The sequence below is a fragment of the Larimichthys crocea genome, chromosome XI (genome assembly GCF_000972845.2).
Source record: "Larimichthys crocea isolate SSNF chromosome XI, L_crocea_2.0, whole genome shotgun sequence".
In the NCBI taxonomy this organism is placed as follows: domain Eukaryota; kingdom Metazoa; phylum Chordata; class Actinopteri; family Sciaenidae; genus Larimichthys; species Larimichthys crocea.
The window spans coordinates 12,949,096-12,974,074 of record NC_040021.1 but is presented as its reverse complement, the minus strand read 5'-3'; the positions used below and the strand labels follow the sequence as shown (position 1 = coordinate 12,974,074).

Below are 24,979 nucleotides of genomic sequence, written 5' to 3'. Positions count from 1 at the left end.
TGTAACTTTTGCTGAACTGTAAACTTCATTTTCTTGGAACTTTGCCAGCTAAACAAAGCAAGCTTGTGTAATGTACACATTTTCTTTTACGTGGTTCTATCTCTTACGTACACAAATACATTTAATACGCACATTTGTTTACACACAAACACACTTTCATGGAAGTTTTCCCATGTGACTTTTCTAAAGTTCCTGGTGCTGGTGAGAAAACCACAAATATCATGAACAAACCACATCAGTTCTCTGGAATAGTATTAAACTTTATTAACCCCTGAGTAGTAACCCTAAATGACACTGGTTTCCTGTATTGAATGAATATAAAATAATGTTGTATCTCTGCTGGTGTACTGATCCCAAAAAGACAAACATACCAAGGAAAATTTAATTTACTTTGACCTTCTTTTGCTTCTTTGGACAGCCAAAAACAAGACAATATTTCACCCTATGTGTCCTTTCCTGGGGGCATCACAAGAGGTGTGAGTGGTGATCATGTTTCTTTAGTTTCCTCTCTCAGCAGGTATTTTGCTCCATTGAGGTGGCCTTGAACAATCCCTTCCAGCTCAAGCAGCATTTTTCCGTAGGTGATCGTGACCTCTGACAGGAACAGAGCACAAAACATGTCATCTTCAAGATTACACCTTTTTTTTAAAAAACATAGTATATCATAGTATAAAAATGTATGTGTTATAATATGATTGCTATTCATTTAACAATTACCTTACCAAATTTCTACAAGGTAAGTCTTAACCTCTACTGTGTAGTTGAGTTGACCAATACAGGCCAGATTACACCAGGGGAACAAAAATTGGTACAGTGTGAAATAAAGAGACAAAATGAAGAAATTACTTCCAAAACATGACAGATCATTGTGATTCCTCTAGAAGCTGGTCTACGTTTCACATATGCCACGACTTCAAGCAACACAGAGCAGAGCGAGCTCAGAGACAGAAATGGCATAAAAAATGCAGTCAGTTTTCAAAATAAAACACCCTGTACAGATTCTTGATTATAAAAACAGACAAAAAGAAAACCAAGGACTGACGACCAAATGCTATTTGGTAGGAAAAATGCTTCTGAAATGGAGAACAGACCAAAACAGCAGTGAGGCCACAACATTACAGAGCCATGTCCAGTGAAATTTAAGGGTATATTCAAGCCTCAAAGTATCTGTGTTTAATGACAGAGTTGATATTATGAGGGTATTGTAACAAAAAACTGAGGATATTCAAGTAGCACATGGGTAAAAGCACTCATCCATTAACCACAGAGATATGGGTTCTGCTGGCTTAAATAGTGTTAAATAGTGTTTGTTTGTTGGTGGGAAGCCAGTGAGGGCACATTTTGGGTGGAACTGTGATCTTTGTGATCAGACAGACATTAAAGTCTGTGTAAAGTAAGAATAAATATATATTATTATTATATATATTGTTTTACCCATTCTGCATTCCCATTTCCAAATTTAGTTTCAACAATATTCTTGGTGTTACTCAACACAGAAACACAACAGAAATCATATTTATTTTTCTGTTAACTCCGTATTTTGTTTTTAAATGTTAAGATTGAGTCATTTCCTTCCAGGTTTGGTTTTAACATGATTTCAGCAAATGGTCAGTAAATTATCTTTATTATTCTTATTATTTATCACCCTGCTCAGGGGACATCAGGGGATTTTAGTCAATGAAATCACTTTTAAATTTGATTGCAGAGCACAGTATTGCTAATGTGTCTTTGGGGAAATTATTCTTACGTTGTTGATTCTAATTATTACACAATGGAAGGGAATGATTTATAGGAATCAATCCAGTGATGATTTTGGCCAATAAAGAAACTTTTATAAAAAATACAAATAAAAAAAAGCGGGGCCTTATAAAAGATGCTTTTAAGTAACCAAAGCTGTTGCTGTAAATTTTATGTTGAATAAGAAAACGCCTGCAATATCCCAGTTTCATCATTTTCCCATCACTGACCCACCCTTTGTGGGTGGGTCCGTTATTCCTGCCAGAGTCACAGGGTCAGGCATGCCAATCAATGGGGAGTGCAGGCTTCTGGAGCAGCCATGCATCTGTACTCATGGAAAGTGTAAAACATAACTGCAAATCTTGAGGAGTCATTGTTCATTGTTGTGCAAAAATGTAATTTTTTTCCCCACTGTGTGATTGATGAGGGCATGTAGCAACAAATTCTTTGGCAGCGTTTGGTTTTTGGAGAATTCTAGCTTAGACATATTTAGACAAGTACTCATAAAGTTGATAGAGATGTAAGTTATTTTCTTTTGCAGCTTATCTCAATCTCTTTTCCTTTTTCTATAACCACCTGTGGGCATGTGAGACGGTTTATGTGGTACATCAAATAATTACAAACTCCTTTATCATTCCTTAAAATAACATCCTGACGTTGTTATTTGAGTGAAAGCACTCACATGCCGTTGGAAAGAGGATCCCGCTCTGATTTCGTAAACTCCTTAATGACGCTTATTCATGCCTTACTGAGGGGGAATTAGAGCAACTTTGAATGTGTAAATCATGTGTGTCCTCCCATGACCAGAAAGCAACCACACCAGTCAGTGAATGTTAGTACCTCCCTCCTTGGATCAGGTTGAATGTTACTTCCCATAAAATGACTCATTACTTGCAACCACATGAAAAAAGATACATATTCTCCTGAACTCACTTTCTAAACAAAAACAGCTTGAACACATGGCATGGTGAGAATGTGACTGGCAGACAAATAGTATGACATGTTCATTGTTAAATGCAGGACGCTATTGCTTGGTGGGAAAGTTGCTGTATCATTATAGTCTAATGTAACATTGTGTGTGGAGATATAATATGTATAAAAGTGATTCAGAAGATGTACATGTGTCTCTGTGTGTGCCACTATACATCATACTGTCTCCAACTTTGCCCTTTGGGCTATACATTTGGATTGCTGCCCGTGTACAGTATATTCATGTGTATGTACATATGGGTGTGCATGTGAAAGTGTATGTCCTTACATTGAATTTGTGTGTTTTTTATTCTCACACTCTTGTTCTCAGGAATGCAGTGAATAGCCTTCTCAAGGGGGGAGGAGCAGGTTGGCGGTGTACTCTACCTGACACTTTTACCTTGCGGGTTAATTTCCATGCTTTTGATTACTTGAATTCCAGCTCACAAAAACACACACACCTATTGAACACAGCAGTGTAAACATCTTTCAGCTACATACACAGCTTCACACCTCACATTAATGCAACAATTGGTTGACAATCCAAAAAAGAAAAGTGTTTGAATGTGGTTTAGGTGGGTTATCATAACAGTGTGGAGTTTACAGAGCAAGTATATGAATCAAGAGGCTTATGATGCAATTGTTGCATTTTATGGGTACGGCCCTTTTGATGTCAAGGGAGTAAATACTTGTGGAGTGAGTTCATTGCATGTATGCCTTACAGTATTCTCCATGTGGTTTCAGCAGGAAAATATAAGTTGCAAATTCAGATTGAGGGTATCATTATATGCTGAGGCGAATCTGCAATTGTTCAATAAAATGAATAAAAACGCCAAAACTGCACAGCGGAACTACATGCTCGGAAAAAAACAAACACGTGTCAGTTCCTTTTGTACATCAATCATTACATGTGAGGCAAAATAAAGGGCAACAATCTTCATAGCCATAGTAAGTTTACAATTTTTCTATAGACAAAAAGGTTTAGTACAAACATTGTAAAGAGCTGGTTCAGCCGAAGTATGAATAAATACATCCACTATTACCTGTTGCGATAAGTGCATTGTTGGTCAGTCCAAAGTGGTGTACTGACCAGCACTGTCACCCCTTGAGCCATCCTAAAACCCAAAAGCTACATCTTATTCCCCTCTTCACTGGATAATCATAGCACAGTCCTTCAGCAGTTTTCAAGGGACTATTTCTCTGGTGGAGAGTATCCAGTGACAGTGGTGTAGTCTTTTATCTACTAAATTTAGAGGCTTAAAGAGGTCCAGGTATATTTAGGTTGGTAAATGCGCTTGGCATTTATCTCAGCTCCACAATGCATGAGGTCAATCCCTGAGGCCACCTGTGGTGTTTTTAAGGAGTAGTGCCTTGGGATAAGTAATTGGTTGTGTGTTTGTGTTTGTGCTTGTGAGGATTTCTGTGTGGTCATCGTGTGAGAGTTGTGACAGGCACACAATGAAAGGCACACACAGATAAGACTGTGTGTGTAAGGAAAGTGACTTCCCAAACACACCTGGAAGATCCTCTGACAAGAGATAAAAGCTGAAATATCTACAGCAAATAGCATTCATTAAATGACTTGACATTTGGGATTGGATAAAAATTTACTTTGTATTCTCAGTGAGGAACTCTCTGAGTACTATTTAGACAGAAACAGATTAAACAATGAGATTAGCTTTGCTTGGCTCAACAAACGGAAACCAGGGGTCCTTCCAACAGTCAACATTGGTTGTCTTCATTCATGAGCAATCTGTCCTCAACTTTAAAGCAGCACTGTGCAGAAATGGGTACCGGTACTTGTACAATTTGTTGCCCCCACTTTATGGAAGACAGTTGTGCACAAGTATTTCTTATTATTATATTACTTGTGATCAAAAAAATAGAACTTTGCTAGCAGCCAAATATTAAGCAAGTGCAATAACATAAGACATAGCAGTTCAGGATGCTCTCACCAACAACTAAAAGTCAGTCCTAGATTTACTCTTGTCTGGAAGTGTCTTTCTCAGTCACTCTCTCCTTTTCTCTTCATAGTTTTCTCCATAACGCCCTTTTGGCTCTCTTCCCCTCTGGTGTTATGTCCATAGAGGCTGCTGAGTCCGCTTACATTGCCTGCCTGCCTAGCTCTGATTCTGGCACGACACCAGCTTCGCTCCCTGTCAGCATTCCCCTGGGCCTGAAAACATCCTCTTCTTGGTCATCCAAAATGCCTGGCAGCAGTTTATTTTATAGTGCCTCCGGAAATAGCAGTAGGACATCAGATGAAAAACCAGAAGTCATTTGTTCCATAAAATATGATGCAGTTTCTCCAAATGTGTCAAGATGGTGTTCACAGTTTGCTGAACTGCCGTAAAGTGTCCAAAAATCAATTAATGCAAAATAACAAAATATTTTAGTTGTCAAAAAGTAGGTTTACAAGCCTTTAGGAGTACTACTCTAAATGTGAATAAAGTTTAATAAATCTTTTTGTGGCTCCAGGAGGAGCTGCCCAAGATCTGCTCAAATGCCTCAAGCGATGTAACACAAGTCAGCATTGGTTGGGGCTGAAAACTACAACTTTGAAAATGAGTGATTGAGGCTCTGAATCACACTCATACCTCTAACTGGACTGTTTGCAGTCAAGTTGCATTGTGGGCAACGTAGGTGTCAGAATTTGACAAGGAATAAAATAGACAATATCGATTTGATCCCTTTTCCTTTAACTGTCCATCGTGAGTCTGACGATGTTGAGTGCAGTGCTCTGATGCAATGATCTATTATACTTGGGAACAGAAATCAGACACTAATGAATTGATGTTGGCCACTTTGTTCTTTTCATTCAAATATGCAAATAATACTTATTTACACCAGCCATCCATCTTGGAATAGTGTATATTCCTGCCTCTGAACAGAGACGCAACTGTATATATCCAGTAACTGAGCAAAAACCAAACAAATGTAACCACGCAGGATTAAGTTTTTCTTCTTTCTCTGAACAGAAGAAAGTCTGACACTACACTAAGCAGATGTATGTTCATGAAGACTGATTTAAACCCATAATGTATTGGTCTTCCTCTTCCTGTCCTGTAACTCCCAGAGTTACTTGTTGCTGTACGACTTCCTGGACATATGGTCCATCAGCGCTAGTCCCAACATACTAGAATATGATCAATGTTGACAGGTCTAGCCTTTGGTCAGGTTAAAGTACAGTATATTCTTCTCTCTCTCTCGAGCTCTTTCCTTTTATTTTTCTTCTTCGCTGACCAAATAGGTTTTTGAACTCTCTGAACTGCTTGACTGACAGTACATGAGTACTAAGTTATTAGATCTGACCAACGGAGATAAACTGAAGAGAGGGAGAGAGAGAGTAAAGTGATGAGGGGGTGGAATATATCGCTTTTTAAAGAAAAAGGACATGCAAGAGAAGAAAGTACTTGAACTTTAGCTCTTACTTCATGTAAAGGTTTTCACTTATCAGCTCATCCTTATAAGAGAGCATAACGGAGGAGGATAATGAGGGTTGGGTGGACATTTGCTGCCTCTGTGCGGCACGCTCCTCACAGCTGGCAGGGTCAGTGGTCACAACTCTGATTGGCTGATGATTTATAACACCACTATCAGGAGTGAGTGAAGCCATCTGTGCGGCATCGAATCCAAATGACCGTCAGCCGTTTTGTGTGAGGAATGGAATGGCATTTGGCAAATGCTGACCAAAAGATAAAGAGCTGCTTTGTCTCTGGGATTTGATAAGACACAAAGATTCTTTAAGGAGTCATCTTTTCCAGTCATTTTCAAGTGAATTACAAATCCTTTCTCCCGAAAGTTGTAACAATAGATGTTTCATTTTTAAAACCCTAATCTGAGACACACACACACATTTGCACGTACATAATGGGCCCTAGGCCTGAGGCCCAAAACAACCTGCTTAACACCGGTCACACACACAAACACCTCATTAATGTTTCAGACGTGCTCGTATGTGTAAAAGTGCGCACTTGTATGCGTCTCGGTCACATGAGGTTTAATAGTGAATGTTATCAGAGCATATTATCAGGACACACGTTGAAGGTTAATTCCTGGATAATTTATATAAGATTGGTGAAGCAGTTGAGTCCGATAGCACCCTGCTGTGCAAATCACTTCTTTCCACACAAAAGGGAGTGTACAAGGTGGAAAGGAGGAGAAGGAACAGAGAGGAAGAATGTGTAATTTGGCGCCAGGTGATAAAAGAGTGTGGCAGTCGGCCATTAGGCTTTCGGTAATGGAATGCGTCTGTTACATTATACATTTAAACAATGTGACTTTCGTCCTCACATGCTCTCTCACACACGCACACTGTGGTTTCTGTAGAGTAAATCATTCATTGATCATTTAAATGAAACATAATAAAACAACTTGTTCGTGTACATATGTTTGAGTTACAAACACGATCATATCATCGATCATGTACATAATGAAAAACATGTTGGTTATCATCTACAAACAAAGGAAAAAATCTGCTGTTTGTTGCCCACTGCACCCACAATATGAGCCCATATGAGCACAACAGAAACAGAATTAAAGAATAAAAGCATAAAACCAAACCCATTTTTCTAATTAAAATTTTCTTTTTGTATTTCCTTTCTGCAATCTATGACCTTGTGATGAACTGGCAACTTGTCCAGGGTGTACCCTACCTCTCACCCAATGTCAGCTGGGATAGGCTCCAGCCACCCATGACCCTGATGAAGATAAGCAGCTACAGGAAATGGATGGATGGATAGATGGAATTACCACTTTATAAAAGTTTTCATTGTAGTGGCGGGGTCCACCATTTTCGTACGGGATCCAAACTTTGAAGGGATTACAGGACATGCATGCATGTAATCTCGTGTTACTGCTTGTAAATTCAACTCTGATATCACCGTTTACTGTTCATGCTCACCTCTCCTAACTCACTTTTAAAATAGGCTTTTATTCTGAAGCAGTCACAGGAAATAGCACTAAAAATGCATCTACAAAACAAGAAGCCGTCATTTTGTGTTTAGTAGCTGCTAAAGGAGTGTTTCCTGTAATATTAAAGAACACTTTCACATCACTGACAGCAATCACCATGATTTCCTGGCACCATTATGACCGTCACTGTGCAGATCAATTGGCAGGGGAGGCTGTTTGTTGTACTTTCAGGAAAGGCCCACTTCATTAAAACGTGTGTGTTTACACATGTGTAGTCAGCATAAACTGGGATCACACTTACACATGTACTGTATCCACTGTAACCTTGCCCACTTGGGTGCACACACACACACACACACACACACACACACACAGACACACAGACAAACACACACACTCTGAGTCAGCAGAAAGAGGAGCTTGGTGACACCGTTAATGAACCCAAGTGTTATTCTTCAATTAAACTACGGACGTGTGCCGAGCCAAGGAACTCCTCTGAGGACTGTTCCAGTTACATGACAGCCGAGTCCTTCTTGTCCTGAAAGCTCTCTTTCTCCTTATCTATCAGTCACTCTGCCTCTCTGCTTTCTCGCTCCATCATGCCTCGATTCTCCTCGCTGTAAAGTCTCATTGTCTCTCTTTCTTTCTTTTTTTTCCCCCCTCCTCTCATTCCATTTATATGCATGGTAAGGTATGGGTTGTAGCAAGCAAGCCTAATATGTCAGTTACATAGCTGCCAACTTATGTCATTACATACTTATCAGCTCTTTTCACTTCCTTGGTGTCTGCTGGAATAGACACAACATTGTTGTTATGCAGTGGCCTGTTGGTCCAGCAGAGGGCACCAATAATATGAGGAGCTGTGAACAAGCACAAATTATTTTATCTAAGAATATAAAAGACATAGCAACTCTCAGAGCATTTGAATCAGCTGCTTAAGGAAAGAAACGTGACATTGGATTGTCTAGAGATATTCAACTAATTGATGACAGCAGTCCTGTATATTTTACATAACCTTTAATTGCCTTTTATTTTTGGTATAGCCTAAAATTATAATAAATCAGATCAGGATAATTAGCATTTAAACTCATTTCCACTTTTGGTTTAAAAATAACCAATAACAAGCAGATGAAAAAAATCTATAAAACACTAATTTCCCCCACAAATGAAGTTAACATGTTGCAGTGGTGGAAGGTAACTATGCACATTTATCCAAATAATACTTTATAAGGCTGTAAAAATGCATGCATACATCTTACATATCTACAATATTAATATTTTATTACTTTTACTTCCATAAAAAGGTTTAATGGGGGAGTTTTATATGCAATACAATATTTTTATGGGCTGCTTTTATAGCTCAGCATTATTAACATTATCAAGAACAATAAAAGCAGTCACGGTCGTGATAAAAAGAGCTGTGTGAAGCTTTTTTTCGCTATCAACCACCGACAGTCTCTCTTCTCTCTCCCTCCTCTTCCTCGTCGTGATGTCTCAGCTGTGGCCAGCAGAGGCCTGACCACCGGTCAGCCTGACCACCTGACCGGGACATCGCACAGAAAACCCATTCTCCGTCAATGAGGTGACACGACGCGCTTAGTCCTACTTTCCATGAGTGTGACCGGCGCGATGCGGAGACACCGCTCATGCCGTCACACACACTGAAACGTTGCGCGGCGCACGCACACGATTACACACAGACAGACGTATCGGCTACGTGTCCGGGCACACACGCTCTCCTACAAACCCAGAGGAGCCACAAGGCTGGAAAATATTAGCAGTAATATCAGCAGAACTACTGGAAATAAGAAGGTGGCACTCACCTTAAATTAACCAGAGTATATACACGTTTGATGAAGGATTTCTTTAACGAGGGGAGCGTCCAAGGTCATATTATTTACAGTATCCGTGCGTAAAATATATAATTGCATCATCTCAAATCTTAATTTAAAAAGGAGTGTGTATATAAACCACAACATAAAGCACATCAAAAAATACTACAGTTGCTCATATTAGACTGTGCATGTTTGATTTTTAAGGCATGCGCAAAAGCTGCAGCCGGTACATGACATGTGGAGATGATGAAATGGATGTGGTCACATGAGTCGTTCAATAAGAGCAGTCGAAACTTTTGAACCGCGCGCGGTGCTGTATATCATATCAACCCATAGGGGACGCACGTTTTAATAATCCAGGCAATCATCCACGTCCTGTTAGTAACCACTTCACGCAGAGACAGCGGCAGAGGTGGACGCTCTCCGAGAGCTGAGCCGCTTTAGTGCGCAGTGACAGGAATAAATGAAGAAGAAGAGAGAACAGAACACATAGAAGTTTTTGGGGGAGCGAGTATCTCTCAGGGCGGTCCTGGTCCATGGGTTCAAGTTGCACATAGGAGTTACAAGTTTCCAATGAACAGATACTTGGAGACGGCTGGGATAAGCATGGAATTATTTTTGTAATGTTGATTGCTATTCCCTTGCAAGAAAATAAAGGTCTGCTGCGGAACAATGTGAGACGTTGTGGGTCTTGGATTCTCGTGTTTCTGGATATCTTGAAAATCATTGGCAACAGTTGAGAAAGAAAGAAGTTATGCGCAAAGGATTTTATGCTTCGACCCCGACAACGGGACCAACATGGATTTGCCTTTACAACCCCCTGTCCCTTGTTTAGAGAAGTTTTAGCCGGTCCACTTGTGTTGTTGTACTTGTTGTTGTTTGAGAACATATCGCCACATTGGCCACTTGGATTTTAAAACGTCGCTTGCCTTTGGATTGGATTTCCAACACCATGAACTTTATTGACAGTTTGACACTATTATTTTTGACGCTGTCAGCTGTCAAGGTGAGTTGCAGAGAGCGAACTGGAGTGAATGAGAGAGAGAGAGAGGGAAAGAAACATCAGTTGACCTCTATTTGCGTAATGTAGCCACTAGTCATTAATGTGTAGCTCGTCCTTGCCTTTCCTCTGTCTAGGTCATCGCTCATGTTTAAACAAGCTGAAATGTTTAGTGGCTTTGGAGAGATTTAAACAGCCATTACGCAAAGCCGACACTATATAAACCTAACCCACACACTCGTGGGTGGTGCGCTTTTTATGTTGCAAATGCGGCGTATGTGATGGTTTTTAAATAATGTTGTGAAGTTTGACGCTGGGTGATTGCAGGCCTGCTCTAAAACCACCTTGGAGATATTATTACGCTTTAAAGGCGCAGTGGCTCCATTCTGAATTAGGACATGTGAGCAGGTTCACGCCTGGCACTGAGACTAATCTCGTGGTTAGTCCGCTTCAGTGAGAAGAAATATGACTTTCTTTCCACGCTGAAACTCAACACTCGGAACAAAACAAAGCAATATATCACAGATCAATCAGGTTAGGACTTAGAGGATTTAATGGCAGTTTGACAGCGCACTGTAAATAGTTTCCCATCTAATCATTAATCAAGTGCAGTGTGCCCATGCTGGCTTTGAGCAAAGGTTCCAAGGTGAAAAAAATACAACAACATGCCACTTTAACAGCAGCATGACTGGACTTTGAAAGATTATTTCTAATAGGAGTTTAAGCAAAGGATGTTTTAGCAGCACAGCTCTCTCTTGCGCATCTCAAGTGAGTAAGCTAATGAAATTTCCCCCTCCTCCAGAGTGCAGTGTTTATTTAATTTAATGAGAGCCAAGTCACCCAATCAACGCTAAATAATACCAGGATGCTCACTCATCTGCCAATAATAATAATCAGTCGACCTATCATCACACGGTTAAAGTAGGCCGGTGTTTGCAGCTTCACACTTGTCCATTAATAATATATCGTGTTTTTTTTTTTTTTTTAATGGAGGGCCTGGGGTCTCTCAGCCCACAGGGTTGGTCCCACTCACGCCACCAGAAGTGGGTGGAGACTGCGACACCCACACAACCAGATCTTTTTTTTTTCTTTTTCACTTTTCATTAAGGAATAAGGAGAATTGAAGAAAAAAAAAAGTTTCTCACTGAATACAAGCCGGTACTGCAGGATTAAATCTCACGCAATATTGACGAGTTATTGCGCGAGATGCGCGCGCTCATATGTGTGTGTGTGAGAGAGAGAGAGGGAGATGGCGCGTGTTTGTGCTTGTGTGTGATGTGCGTGAACTTGTGCGTGATGCACGCACGGATGGAAAGTTGCCAAAAATCCTTTGTGATCTGACTGCTGTGGTGACAGGTACCCCCTGTGAGGGAAAGTAGCAGGCTGAAATTCTTACTGGTTTTAATGGCAACTGTTATTAATCCGCGTTGCCAAGAGGCAGCGGAGGCACACATTAAGGATTTGGTAACAGTAACTCCACAGTTGAAGTTCTGTCACGTAGCTGATGTGGTAGGATTTGGCACATGGTCAAACGTTTGGCCACTAAAGCCACATAAAACAAAGTGATGACACATGTATTTCATTATATATTAATCATAACTCTTAGCTGATGTGACATTCGTGAACATGTCCAACATCTAAAAACTACATGAATGTTACTTCTCAGTGCTTCTAGAAGACGTATATAAACCTGTGACCCCTATATTGTTATATGAGCTACACCAAGATAAGATACATAATGTGCTTTTCATATTCTGCAACAGAAATGTCAAAATGTAAATATATATTTTTTGCGCAATTGTGGATAAAGGCATGAAGTCTTGCACAACTAATAGCTTTCTTCTTTTTCTCCTCTCTTTCTCTCTCTCTCTTCTTGCAGAGTGCCCACATACCGAAGGAAACAGAAAGAGGTCCACATGACGGTAGGTGTCCCATAGGGCACCGTGGGAATACAGTCTGCACTGGGCTCCCTGGCTGGCACACAGCCAATAGAAAAAAGGGCTGGTTTGAGGTTCACCTTGACATTGAAGGGAAATGATCGCCTCCTGGTGGACAACTTCATAGTTTGACCCTGTCCACGTCCACCCCCCCTCAACTCAACATTTAGATGTCTTCATGCTGTAAAGCATTTCTTCTTGTTTGAGGTTGAACTGGGGGAAATGTTATGGTGACCAGACACATTTATAGAATGGAATTTCACCCTCTTGGCTCACGATTTCGATTTGCACAACCCCAGCATTTCCCAATCTAATATGGACAATCAAGAAGCTGAACTTCATGATATTATTCAGGCTATGTCTATTTGGTTTGGCCTCCCAGAGGGCTGTCAGGCTAGGGGTTGTTTTAGTCTCTGAGTGATATTTTGGAGGTGTTGCATGTCTGTGTGCTAATATCTTTCTCAAGAACAGAATTCCTGCAAAGACAGAGAGAGACAGAGAAAGAGGGGGGAAATATACTGAGGGTGTACTGAATCACAGTGAGGCAGAAATAAAGCTACAAAAGTGGGGTGACACTCAGGTCCAGCAAATAATAATTCACAGAACAGGGTCAGTATACACAGTAAGTAACTGTTAAAGTATTTAAAACTCAAATAAACAAACCATATAAACTAGTAAAAAAAAAATAGTGCTTCTCAATGGACTAATAGAAAGTAAAACGTGTGTGTGCATGCATGCATGTATGTGTATCTCCTCTCTTTGACTCCCTTGAGAGCCTGCCAGCGCTTTTACTGCTCATCTCCTTTTCGGTGTGTGTGTCATTGTTACAGCATTGTAGTATTCGATGTCAGTGGTGTAGATAAGAGCAGCGCTGCCATTTCATAACCCCTGTACAATGTGACTCTGTCTCCCAGTGATCCCTTTAATGGAGGTCTACAATAAAAGTCTGTGTAAGCCTCGGGAGCTGCTGGTGGAGATTCTGCAGGAGTATCCGGAGGAGGTGGAGCACATCTTCATCCCGTCCTGCGTGGTGTTGACGCGATGCGCCGGATGCTGCAATGATGAGATGCTGCAGTGTATGCCCACATCCAGCTATAACATTACAATGGAGGTCAGCAGCGTTAATATTTTCAGCAGCTGTACTGTACTGGGTGTTTTGTGCAGTTTCGCAGGGGTGACAGTGACAGTGGGTCGACTTCTTTTAATTATTTATCCAGGATATGTCTGTACCCTGAATTGACAGCTTAACACTTATTTTTGCCCACATTGTACACTCTGATTAGAGCAAAGTCCTCAAAGTGCCCTTCTGGTTGGCATAAGTGTTCCTGCTGTTTGCTCAAAAGCTGCTCATCTGTCATCTGCTCAACCACGTACTTAAATTTTCACCCCATCTCAAGTCAGTCTATCCTCTGGATTGCTGAGGGGTTAAAAATCATTTCAAATGAGGGGTAAAAGTCTCTTATTCATGTTTTTTCATCCATTATATACGCAGTAGTCAAGTTACAATCCAAAAGTATTGCACATTTTTAATGTAATTTCTAGAAAACTGGCATGTGGATTCATTATTCCATCCGCTGGTCTTCATACGAATAGTACAAGAGTTAGATAAACAGTTAGTGTTGCCAATGAGAGCATCAGCCAAACCTTAAACTGTGGAGTTTAATAAATTTAGGAAGTTTGCAGTATCGTCATTGCTCCCCACGGATCTGATGTTTAATCTGCACGTTGGTTTGCACTCAAACCAGTTTGAAACTTCTAGATGTGACACCTAATCGTTTCACCTTAAACTTAATACATGTAGATCCTCTTTCTCCTGGGTGTTTGATCCCTGTCTGGTACGTTGGTCAGTCTGTTTTTTTTAATGCTGTGATTGTAACGCTGAGATCAAGAAGTTTAAGAATACTGTAGATATTTAATTCAAATCTGTAACAAACTCTTTTTTCTTTTCTTTTTTACAGATAAAAAGAATAAAACCCCAAAGGCAACAAAACGACATATTTATGAGCTTTACAGAACACAGCGCATGTGAGTGTAGGTAAGAAACCCTGAACACACACTGCAACACACACGATGTACATGCATTTGTGCAGAGGTCGGACAAACACACCATTATTGTTTTCTGACATATCTAACAGATCCATATCAGGTAGATTCACTCCTTATCTTTAATTGTTTCCTCCATATTGCTTTCATTTATCCTCATTCCATGATATCAAGTGAAGGAGATGCATTAGTCTGAGTACTGCTCACTAATCCTTTGTTTTACTTCTGTGGCACGCAGAGGTCATACCTCGACCTGCATAGCTTTAGTTATTGATCTTTTAGATGAGTACTGTGTCTTCTTTGTGGCCTCTACTCACAGTAAGGCCACTTCTTCTGGATAGGTTTTTGGCACAATGAGCTCTGACTTTTACATTTGATGTATTTGTTATTGCTGTCTTTTGTTTTGATAGGCAGCTTATATATCCGCTGTAAAGTCAGAGATAAGTGTTGGAACTACAGTAAATGTGGTTTGAATTAGTGTTGCGCCCTTGCGCTCCGTTCAAGTTTGACTGGCTCAACAGAATTGGATTGTTCCCAAAAGTGAAACGAGGCAACAGTAAATATTTCATCCTCATATTATCATCTCCAAATGACTATTTCACTATGCGTGCCAATCGTGAACAAATATAATGTTCATTGCTCTTGGGCCTCTGTTGGAAGCTGCAGAGGTGATCTCTGATGTTTTGTCAGAATCCTTACGGAGGCCGAGATTTGAGCCGGGTGACATGAATTAGTAAAATCTGACACAACAACACAGAGGGGACATGCATCATCCTCCCACGTTGACAGGAAATATAACAAGCAAACAAACATTGTCGAGAAGACATTTGGCCAAGGGCCAAAGTCTTTTGTCACTTTATGTTGGGGGGTTTTCTGAGCTATTAAATCTGACATATGTGTGAGGCTGCACCAGTCTATCTGTGGAGCCCGTGTCCTATAAAGAAATATCACTCTGAACTTATTGCTCTCTAAGATGGCACAATGCTTCATTGTAAAACCATTTGAATGTAGCTGTAAACCTTTAGAGTACCTTTATAAAATCTTAGAGGCTACGATCTATAAATATTTAGCACTTCCTCTCAAAATGACATACAGGCATTAAGTGCTAATAACAAATCGCCAAGTCACTGCCAAAGTGTTAGATGTTTTAGATGTAGTCAGAAAAACAAATAATATGTCACATGGCTTACAACCAGTGGTGTAAAGTACCGAAGTACATTAATTCCATTAATTTTGAAGGACTTGCATTACGCAATTAGCAGTAACTTTATACAGCTCAGATACACCTGCAGGAGAGGGAACAGAAAACAGTGACGCTGATATCAATGAGATAAAATTACAGATTAAAAAAAAAGGTAAAAAAACAGTAACACCAAACTACATGGTGCATGATTTCTTGTGAATTCCTTGTGCTTAAAAAGGCAATTTGAAGCCAGCGTGAAAAAGGTGGACTCCGCCACTAACAATAAGATCTACTAGTTTAAGAAAGGGGTTTGATTTAATGGAAATTTGAAGGATTATTATCATTCATTAACATTTAAATGCTGAAAACAGTCACAACAATTTCAATGCAACATTATTTAAAGGACCATTCTGTCTGTTTAATACTTTTACTTTTGATTCTTGAACAGATTTCAGTGCATCTGAAGTAGCACATGCAACCAACATTTTTCAGTCATCTTCAGATAATGTACATATGAATAAGGCATGAGTGTATACGTATGTATACCGCATGCCTTCATGCTTTATTCATATTTATGTAAAATTATTTCTCAAATAGAAACCTGGCAGTGTGTCCGTGACCCTTCTGAATAAAACACAGTTTCCTAACCCTTTTGAAAAACTGTTGCCAGACAAATTTATTGCTTCACACTCAGTTATTGGCAAGAGCCGTCACACGGACAAGAAATGAAACAAACCTGCTAACCTGCTATTTTTTTCATGTGTGTGTGTTTATCCATCTGTGAACCCACCCCTTTGTGTGCCTGCATTATTTCCCAGCAAATGTGGTTAATTTACTAAATCAAACATCTGAAAGTGAAAGCCAGTTTTATCACAGTTTCTGGTAAAAGACTCTGACGTAACATGATTTGAAAAGATTGATGGGAGGCCACTCATGCTGATAATGAGCCTCTGGTCTCTGATGATCTTGATATGTATCTGTTTACATGGAAACAACAGCATGATGTGATCTAATGCCAGGTTGTTTTGTCCCTGCCTTTCAGGTTAAAGAAAGAAGTGAAAGAAAAGTGAGTACACCACTCTTTCTGCATAAACATTAGGTTTTTCAGGGGAAACAATGAGGATTTGAGATTTGATCTTTTTCCTGTTTTGCACAACTCTCACTCTCAGTCATCTGTAACTTATGAGGTTTCCGTCATTACCCAACATGCTCTTCCTGACTTAATTGATCTGTTATTTATCTCACACTCTTTTCCTCTATCTCTCCATTTCCTTTCACGTGGACACACTCAAACATGCACAAAACACTCCACAAAGATACAATTTCATTAAAATCTGAGCAGAGAAGCTACGTTACATACGCATGCAGCTCTCAGGTGATAAACGCGGGGAATACCACCATAATCTATTCAGGTGAATGACTGACACTTGATGGGTTCATTGCCCTCTTTATAACTGTCCTTTACACCTTTCCACCCTTTTCTATCTCATCTTTACATTCCTCTCTTTTCTTCTTTACATCCCACCTAACTTCTGTTACTCCTGTTGCTATGATATAGATAACAGTGTTTTTGAAGACCGGTTAAACTTTTGTGTTTATGGCCCTTGCTTAAGTGTTCTTCTCCCCATGCAACAGAAGTGAGGGCGCTAAGGGTCATTTAAACTCTTTAATCCTCCTTCTGTGAACAGTTGTTAATATCCTTCTATCGCAGGGTGGTTGTTGGTTGTATTTTGTATTTATATCAGGTCGTCTGTCATATAGATAAGGTCTACTTTTCAGACCCTCTTTAACCTTGTTTTAACTGTTTATGAGTCCGGCTCTTGTGGGGTGCATCTACAAAGCAATGGTCTAAGGGTCGTTCAACTCCTGATTCTGTTGCTTTCATACTTTCATGTTAGTTTTACCGTTGGCCACTGACCTCACAGTGGTGACAAGTCTCTGGAGATCTGTTAGGCTGAGTCCTTCTGCTGAGGTTGTGAAATTTTGAACATTTAAAGAGGAAATGACATTTGAACACATCTGTTTCCTCCTGTTCCATATCCTTCTTGAACGGTGTCATTTTCGTCATCGTATCCCAGCTGTGTCTGACTTATCGTCATTTGTGACTTCAGCTAGCGACCGGTTTGTCGTGACAATTGGCAAACTCATTCATCATCTGCAGAGGAGAACTGAACCCTTGACCTTTCATAGAGTTTCATTATTAGGGCGTTCCTTGCTCTATGGCTAAATACCTGCAAAACTAACGACATTTCCATCAGCCTCGTCTGCATTTTGAGTGCTAATTAGCCAATGTTAGCATGCTAACATACTAAACTAAGATGGTGAACATGGTAAAAACATACACAGCATAAAACATGGACGTACTGTAGTATCCATGACGCCACCCATAGGTTTCTGAAGAGCCGTTGTGGCTCTGGCCGTCATCAACTTGGCAGTCCTGGCTCTGCCATGACCTCTAAAGACGTGGCCAAAGATGTGAATAAAACCTGCTTGCTCAAACACACATCCTGTAATGGCACCCTTCTCTCTACCTGTCAATAAGATCGACTGCTGTGAAGTTGGTTCATTTTAATGAACGCTTATGGAGAGTGACTTCTTCTGTGGCCAGTCTCAAATGGCTCACTTCACAGCTACGGAGGTTGATGCATGGGTAAAAATTTTATACATGTTAGCATTGGCATAGTGAATATACTATGTTAGAATGTGAGAATCCACTACTGTGCCACCTCACAGAGCGGCTGTAGACTCTTTGTCTTGTTTTTACATGTTATTTAGTTGCGGGTTTTAGTTCCAGGGGGCAAAACCGTTTGAATGCAATGTTTACACAGACTGAATTGGCTGTTTGCACGGCTTGCATAGCAAACTTACTATAGGTTCCAGTAAAGGAGAAGATGACCAAAGCAGCACTTTGTGTGTGGCGATATTGGATTTAAAAGTTTGTCTTTCCACAGAAAAACTTTTATCAATCTGAACAGAAAGCAGGAACCAATGAGATCATGAAAATATCTTTGAATACCAAACCTGCTGCTTGAAAAAAATGCCTCTTAGGTCAAAGGAAACGTCATATTTCAGTGGCCACAGAATAATTGTGAAGTAGTACTGTGACGTCACCCACCAGCTCATGGACAACCATTTTAAAGCTTCACGTTTGGCATTATGGACGTTGCCATCGTGGTTTTGCAGAGCCAGAAATGACCATATTTGGACATGAGCGTGCAGCTGGTGGGTGATGCATGCGAGTTGGGCTATGCTTGGTTTATTAAGTAGGAAAAAATGTCAGCTTGCCTAGTTATAAAATCAAATTACAGCTGAACAGTACACTTGATTCATACTTGATCGGCACTGCCAGTTTGACAGTTTGATCTGAGTTTCGTCAGTCAGTGTGTTGCGCTAGACAAACATCTATTTTACTTTAAATGTGAGTGTAATTCAAAACACGAACATAATGCTGTATGGAAAGACACTTGAAACTAGAGACTGAGACCATAAAGTCATGAGGAAACTCTTTAAAAGGAAAATAAATCAAAAGAAGTCCTTTTTTTTCCATAACACATTCAGGCTTTTTTGTACCAACCAAGTGCTCTGCCGCCTGCTGGCCATTAAAAAGAATAGACGTTTGAGAGACTTCCACGTTGACTTCACTTTTCAGACCTTTTCAGCATCGATGCACTATAGTAACCATCAATGACCATAGAGACACGTCACAACACTGTTCTGCATTTCTTAGTTTTCTGTATCACTGTGTATATCTGAGACAGCAAAAGCTTGCTCGACCCAGCTGAACACGTTCATTTGAACACGTATCCTGATATTTTATTCCAGCCTACACCTGTGAAACTCCAGGTGTATGCTTTACAAAGTTGCTCTCATTGTGCTGTGGTCTGAAACACGTTGAATCAGCCATAAAGAGTTGACCTAGATAGACTGAAAGATGCAGTTTTGGTTAGGTCCAAGTTCATTGTCCTCAATCCATCTGGGAAATTTCAGAACAGTCGACCGAGCCAAAAGTCCCAGCCAATAATCGCTTATAGTCTGCAAAGTCATTGTACTGTTTTACAAAAAAAAAAAACTTTTTTAACCCAAGTTGGAAAATAAAGTTAGGCTTTAAATGGAACATTTGATATTATAGGTTGTGTGGAAAACACATACATTAAGCTGTTTACTGTGGGAGGGTCTACCATGACGCATTTCATCGGTTGCTTCTTCATTTAAAAAGCAAATTTTGAATTCATTTCAACAGTTTTTGTGTGCTGCAATCTTTGAATTCATTCAAATTGTTTATTTAAGACATCACATGTGAACACTGCATAATGCCTTTCTCATAATATTATGATCATTTAATCATTTACAGTAATCAAATTCAACAATAACTTGTTTTTGAATGGCTGCTTGTTTAGCTCTTTGATTTACAGAAATAAAAAAAAACAATTTAAAAAATCATCATTAATAAGTGTCCAGGGCTTTCTAAACACATCAGTTAACACCGCAATCTCTCAGGCATCTCTCTGCGTTGTTGTCCTTTTTCTCTTGCAGAAAATCCCGGAAAGGCAAGGGTAAAGGCCAAAAGAGAAAACGAAAGAAAAACCGTGACAAAACAATTCACGATGCGTATGTCAGCTCCGCCTTCTCCACCTACCTGCACCTGAGTGTTGCGCTTCTCATAATTAAGCTCATTTGGGAGGAGCTAATTTGCCCATTTTAATTTGTGCATTAGCCCGCAGCAGTTCGCATGTTGCTTCCATGTATTGTGCTAACTTTGTCCCATCAGTCATGTTCTACATGCTGAGAATAAGCTAACATGTTTTGCTAAGTAGCTTTAGCAAAACTTTGCATAACGACAACCAGGAATGTACAGCAGACTTGCTGGCCATAAACCACCTCATAAAAAATGAACCACAACTCACCTCCACCTGTCAAAATACTCATCTAATCTCCCCCCAACCTTACGAACTCGAGAACATTTCTCTCTGTGCATGAGACTGGGTCGATGGTTGGGGTGAGATACAGCAGCGTATCATGAAAAGCAGTAGAAACTTCATGTACAAGTTGCCCCTAACATCTTGTCAGATAGCCAGTTTTATGACTGATAATGGGTTTGTTTAAAGTAGCTCGAATAAACAGATCGGCTGTTAGCTGTAACTTGAACCTTCTACTGAAACAGATCACAGCTCCACCAGCATGGCTTTGCAGAACAGCTCATACTGTCCTGGTATCTGTGTTGGGATCACCAGGATTGTAATCACAGTCCTGTGTTCAGTGTTGAGTCTGTGCTGCTTTGCTGTGTCTCGTACCTGTCTCCTTTCCACTCTTTGTTCTTTTAATCTTTACAAACAGGTTTTTTGCTGTCCCATGCATAATGCTGGTACTTTGTATGTAATGTAAAGATATGAGTGATGGCTATCTCTTGCCTTTTTTCTTTCTTTGTTGTTTTGCTATGGGGGATTTGTAAACCAGCAAATTGTTTAGCAAGTACTGTTTTGTGTCTTTCTTTGCTTGCTTTTGTCTCTGAAATGATACAAAAGCATTTGTTTTATTCAAAAAAATAACATAAAGATGATCTCATGTTTCTTCAGTGCTCATGCTGTGAAAGAATACATGTCTTTGTGTTCATCTGTAATCTGTATATTGAGATCTGAATAGAGCACCTGAGCCTTTATCTGTCCATTTTCTCCTCCTTGAGAAGAATTGTCACTTCTTTCAGCCTCTGTTCTGAACCTAATGTTTCTCTGTGGGAAATATAGTCTTCAGTTTTCACTCAATAAAATTACTTTTGTCTTAATGGTGCACCAAGCAGACCCTTGACTCTTCTTTGTCAGGAGTTGTGAGAGCAAGAAGTGTGCTGTCATTGACCTGCAATTCAATGCCAATATGTGTCATTTTGTGTTGCATGAACCAAACCAGAGCTTTGCTCACTGCATGTCTAACACATACAAGGCATTTGCGAGTGGTCCAATCAACGAAGGAGGGTTTGGGGGGCGTGGGGGGAGGGTAATTTTACTGCTTGAATGTTTGCCCGCTCTGTGGGAACCCGCGTGCAATACTACCCAACTGTCACATGCAGTACAACTTGTCGGGCTGTGGCTTGGAGCATACGAAATGGTTGACCTAAGGGTGGCCTTTCTTATGGTCGGTAATTGTACACTATGATAATCTGCCTCTCTCCCACTTCCTCCCCACCTTTGTCTGTCTGTCTGTCTGTCTGTCTGTCTGTCTGTCTGTCTGTCTAGGTCCAGTGTTTGTGAGCCATGTTGTGATCACTGCTCAGAGAGAAGAAAGCGTTTGTTCATACAGGATCCTGCAACCTGCCGGTGCTCCTGCAAACACACAGATGAATACTGTAAAGAACGCCAGCTAGAGCTCAACGAGAGGACCTGCAAGTGAGTTAAGAGAGCCAAAGTGCAACCATAACTTATAACTCCTGTTCCAGTACTAAATATCTTTGGCCTTGGGGTAACCTGTTGGGAAACCTAGAGGTTTAAGACCTTCTTTAAGGTCCCGTAGAGGCAAATTGTCTCTCATTGTTTTTACTATATTTCCTGCAACATAACCTTTTTTATAACTGTTTATTCGTTTCTTCTTGATTAGATGTGACAAGCCAAGAAGATGAGAGAGGTGGGAGCACCAGATGTACAAGATGAAGGAATATTCTAAAGATATTTCACAGCACAGCACTTTGATCTTTGAACCGTTTTCTGTGGAAAGCATTCCCCTTGGACAGACTGAGAGAGAACAAAAAAGAGAGACAGAACTGAAGTTTCCTCCCACTGTATATCTGTGTGTATATAGACCATGATAAAAGAGAAAAAAGTACAGAATTGTTATGCTGCTACAGAAACAAATAACTAAACCCATCAACCCATCATTTCTAACAGGCTTGTGACGCAGGTGTTGTTTTGTTGTCAATTCATTGTATGCAATTACTTCACTGGATATGACTCTACTGTGGTTGTGTATCAATCATAAATTGCAAAACCTCTCAATCTAAAGATATAAATAACTGCTAAAAACAGCGAGTGAGGCCGAAGAGGACACGGGAGCACTCTCATTTAAAAAAAATGATGGATGGATTTTCGTCAGCCAATGTCAACTTTTTCTTTTGGAGTATAAGAGCAGGACTACCGGGACAGCTGATGGAAACCTTGAATCTTGAGTTTCTTATTATGATATTGCTTCTTTCCCTGTGAGGAAATTGCAGGACTGACATGGACTTACACAATGTCAACATTGTGATCAGCGTGCAGGAGAAGAGACTCTGGAGTGCCATATACTTTTAAAGGGATACTGGTTATCAATATACCATCTAATATTTTGTTATGCCCTACATGAAAACCACTGAAAACATCCTATACTGTAGTTTGATTCCATTTGAAAAACTGTGCCTCACAAAATGTACTGAGAAATCTTTCGAGTGCTTTTTAAATTATTTTTGTTTCCTTTTTTAGGAGAGGGGATTGTCAACGTAGTTCTCTTAGTTGTTGAACTCAATACAGAATTCATTGATTACATCTTACATCTTCTTTTCTGAACTTGTACATACTTAATATAGTCCATTCTAGGTAATTTATAATGTTATAGAGTATTTTTCAGTATTCAGTCTTCTACCCATATTTAATTTGGTCTATTTATATATACAGTGTTATGTACCTGTAGCTGTCCTATCCCCCATGTGTAAGGTCACTGATGGCTACGACACACACACACACACAAACACACACACACACACACACACACACACACACACACACACACACACACAAAAATCAAAAATGATTTGTTAACATTCCCTAAATGGATCATTTGTACTGGTGTGCTGATGGCATATCTGGATTTTTCAACCCCTCTTTATCTAAGGGTGTGGATGCTGTGTAGTATTTCTAACGTGTGTGTATATGTGAGTGTTTGTGTACGTGTGTATGAGTGTGTGTTCACGTGCATAATTTTCCCGTGCACACTTCTGTGTGTAGGTGTTAGTAAGTTGTATTTAAGTATTTAAGTAAGTGGCAGACTTGTGTTTTGTCTTCCTTGCAAGATGCAAATACAAATAAACTACTGCTAGCAGCTCAGCATACATCACCATGACACCATCACCGTTTTAAATTCGGATAATCTGCATCGTCCTCTCTGCCATCAGTCTTAGAGCCCTCATTATTAGTTCTCTTTGTCTCTCTTCACTATTAACATGTTTTCCATGTCTATGTAAAACAGTAAAGCATATTTATTTTCAAATTATATTGTTTTTATATAAAATAAGGAAAAGGTTGCTGTGTTGTGAATGCTGTGTTTTCAAGAGATTTCAGTTGGCAACATGAGTTTTCCATGTTTTTGTGCGACAAGCTGACGCTCACACATCTAGTAAAAATTCCCTGCCAAAATAAGAAATTCCTGCACGCTTTTCATGACAGACAGACAGATATTCAGCCTTATGAATAAAATGGCACTTTGAAGCAGTGTGCAATAATTTCATCTGTTAAATCTAACCATAGACTGACATTTAGCAAAACTAGAGTAGTAAGGTGAAAATAACATTTTTTAGTTGCCAAATGTAGCAATAGCAAAAAATAATCTGTCAAGGGAAAGGGGAAATTTATAAGTAGAACCACACGACAAAAGCGGTTTGGTCAGGTTGGTCTTTGTGGAAATGGTTCACTAAGAAAAGAAAACATGCATGAAAATAAACTTTAACTAATTGTTTTGACTTCTTCAAATGTTTTCCTGGACATTTATGGGCAGAAGTAAATTTGCGAAGGCTGGGTTCTAAATAAAAAAAAAGTTATTCTTAGATTTAATCCTTAAAATCAAGTTGAAAACAGCTCTGCTTGTTATTGTGTAAAACATAGTTAGGCTTAAGTAACGGCTTGGTGTGGTTAAAGTTAGGGTAAAAATATAGGTAGGAACATCTCTGCCCATAATTGCACAAAAACACACAATTCTATCCACATTGAATGCTCATTAACCTTTGGGTAAATTTAGCATCACAGTACATTACATTACCGACGTTCGGCCAAAATACAACCCACTCATTTAGTCCAATAAAACCACTCTGAGGTCCAGCAAAAAAGGTTGAACCTGGCTCCAGTTTTTTGTCTGCAACACAAAGCAACAGCGTGTAGGAGAACACTGCATTCTAGTCATCATTGCAGTGATTTTTACTGTTTATCTAGCAACTATGAACACATGGGATGAAATTCATAGATCTATCTCCTGGATCGTTATTCATCAACTCGGCAGTACCTGAATCAACACTGCATACCTCCTACTCTTGCTCTTTGCATTTGTTCATCATTATACAAACATCCTGAACGAAGTGACATGAAAATGGGTGAGTCAGTTAAGGTTCAGCTAGGCCAACTCTGTGAGAGGT

At 39.8% G+C, this 24,979-nt stretch overlaps 1 protein-coding gene and 1 long non-coding RNA gene across 3 annotated transcripts; one reads left to right on the top strand and one right to left on the bottom strand.

Moving 5' to 3' along the window:
• Positions 1-249: 249 nt before the first annotated feature.
• Positions 250-9,726, bottom strand: LOC113746838 (uncharacterized). Its single transcript, XR_003463161.1, has 3 exons — positions 9,444-9,726; positions 8,378-8,480; positions 250-594 (listed from the first exon to the last, which is right to left on the bottom strand). It is a non-coding gene; the product is annotated as an uncharacterized LOC113746838 (long non-coding RNA).
• Positions 9,727-9,855: 129 nt separating this feature from the next.
• On the top strand, positions 9,856-23,681 carry vegfab (vascular endothelial growth factor Ab). 2 transcript variants are annotated; one of them, XM_010739287.3, is made up of 8 exons: positions 9,856-10,461; positions 12,335-12,377; positions 13,307-13,503; positions 14,351-14,427; positions 16,661-16,684; positions 20,152-20,226; positions 21,846-21,995; positions 22,204-23,681. In XM_010739287.3, the coding sequence occupies exons 1-8, from the start codon at positions 10,408-10,410 to the stop codon at positions 22,223-22,225; spliced, it is 642 nt and encodes a 213-aa protein (XP_010737589.1). In that variant the 5' UTR covers positions 9,856-10,407; the 3' UTR covers positions 22,226-23,681. The 2 variants fall into 2 exon arrangements, with proteins under 2 accessions (XP_010737589.1, XP_010737590.1); XM_010739288.3 differs by lacking the exon at positions 20,152-20,226 and having other exon boundaries at positions 9,859-10,461.
• Positions 23,682-24,979: the final 1,298 nt, after the last annotated feature.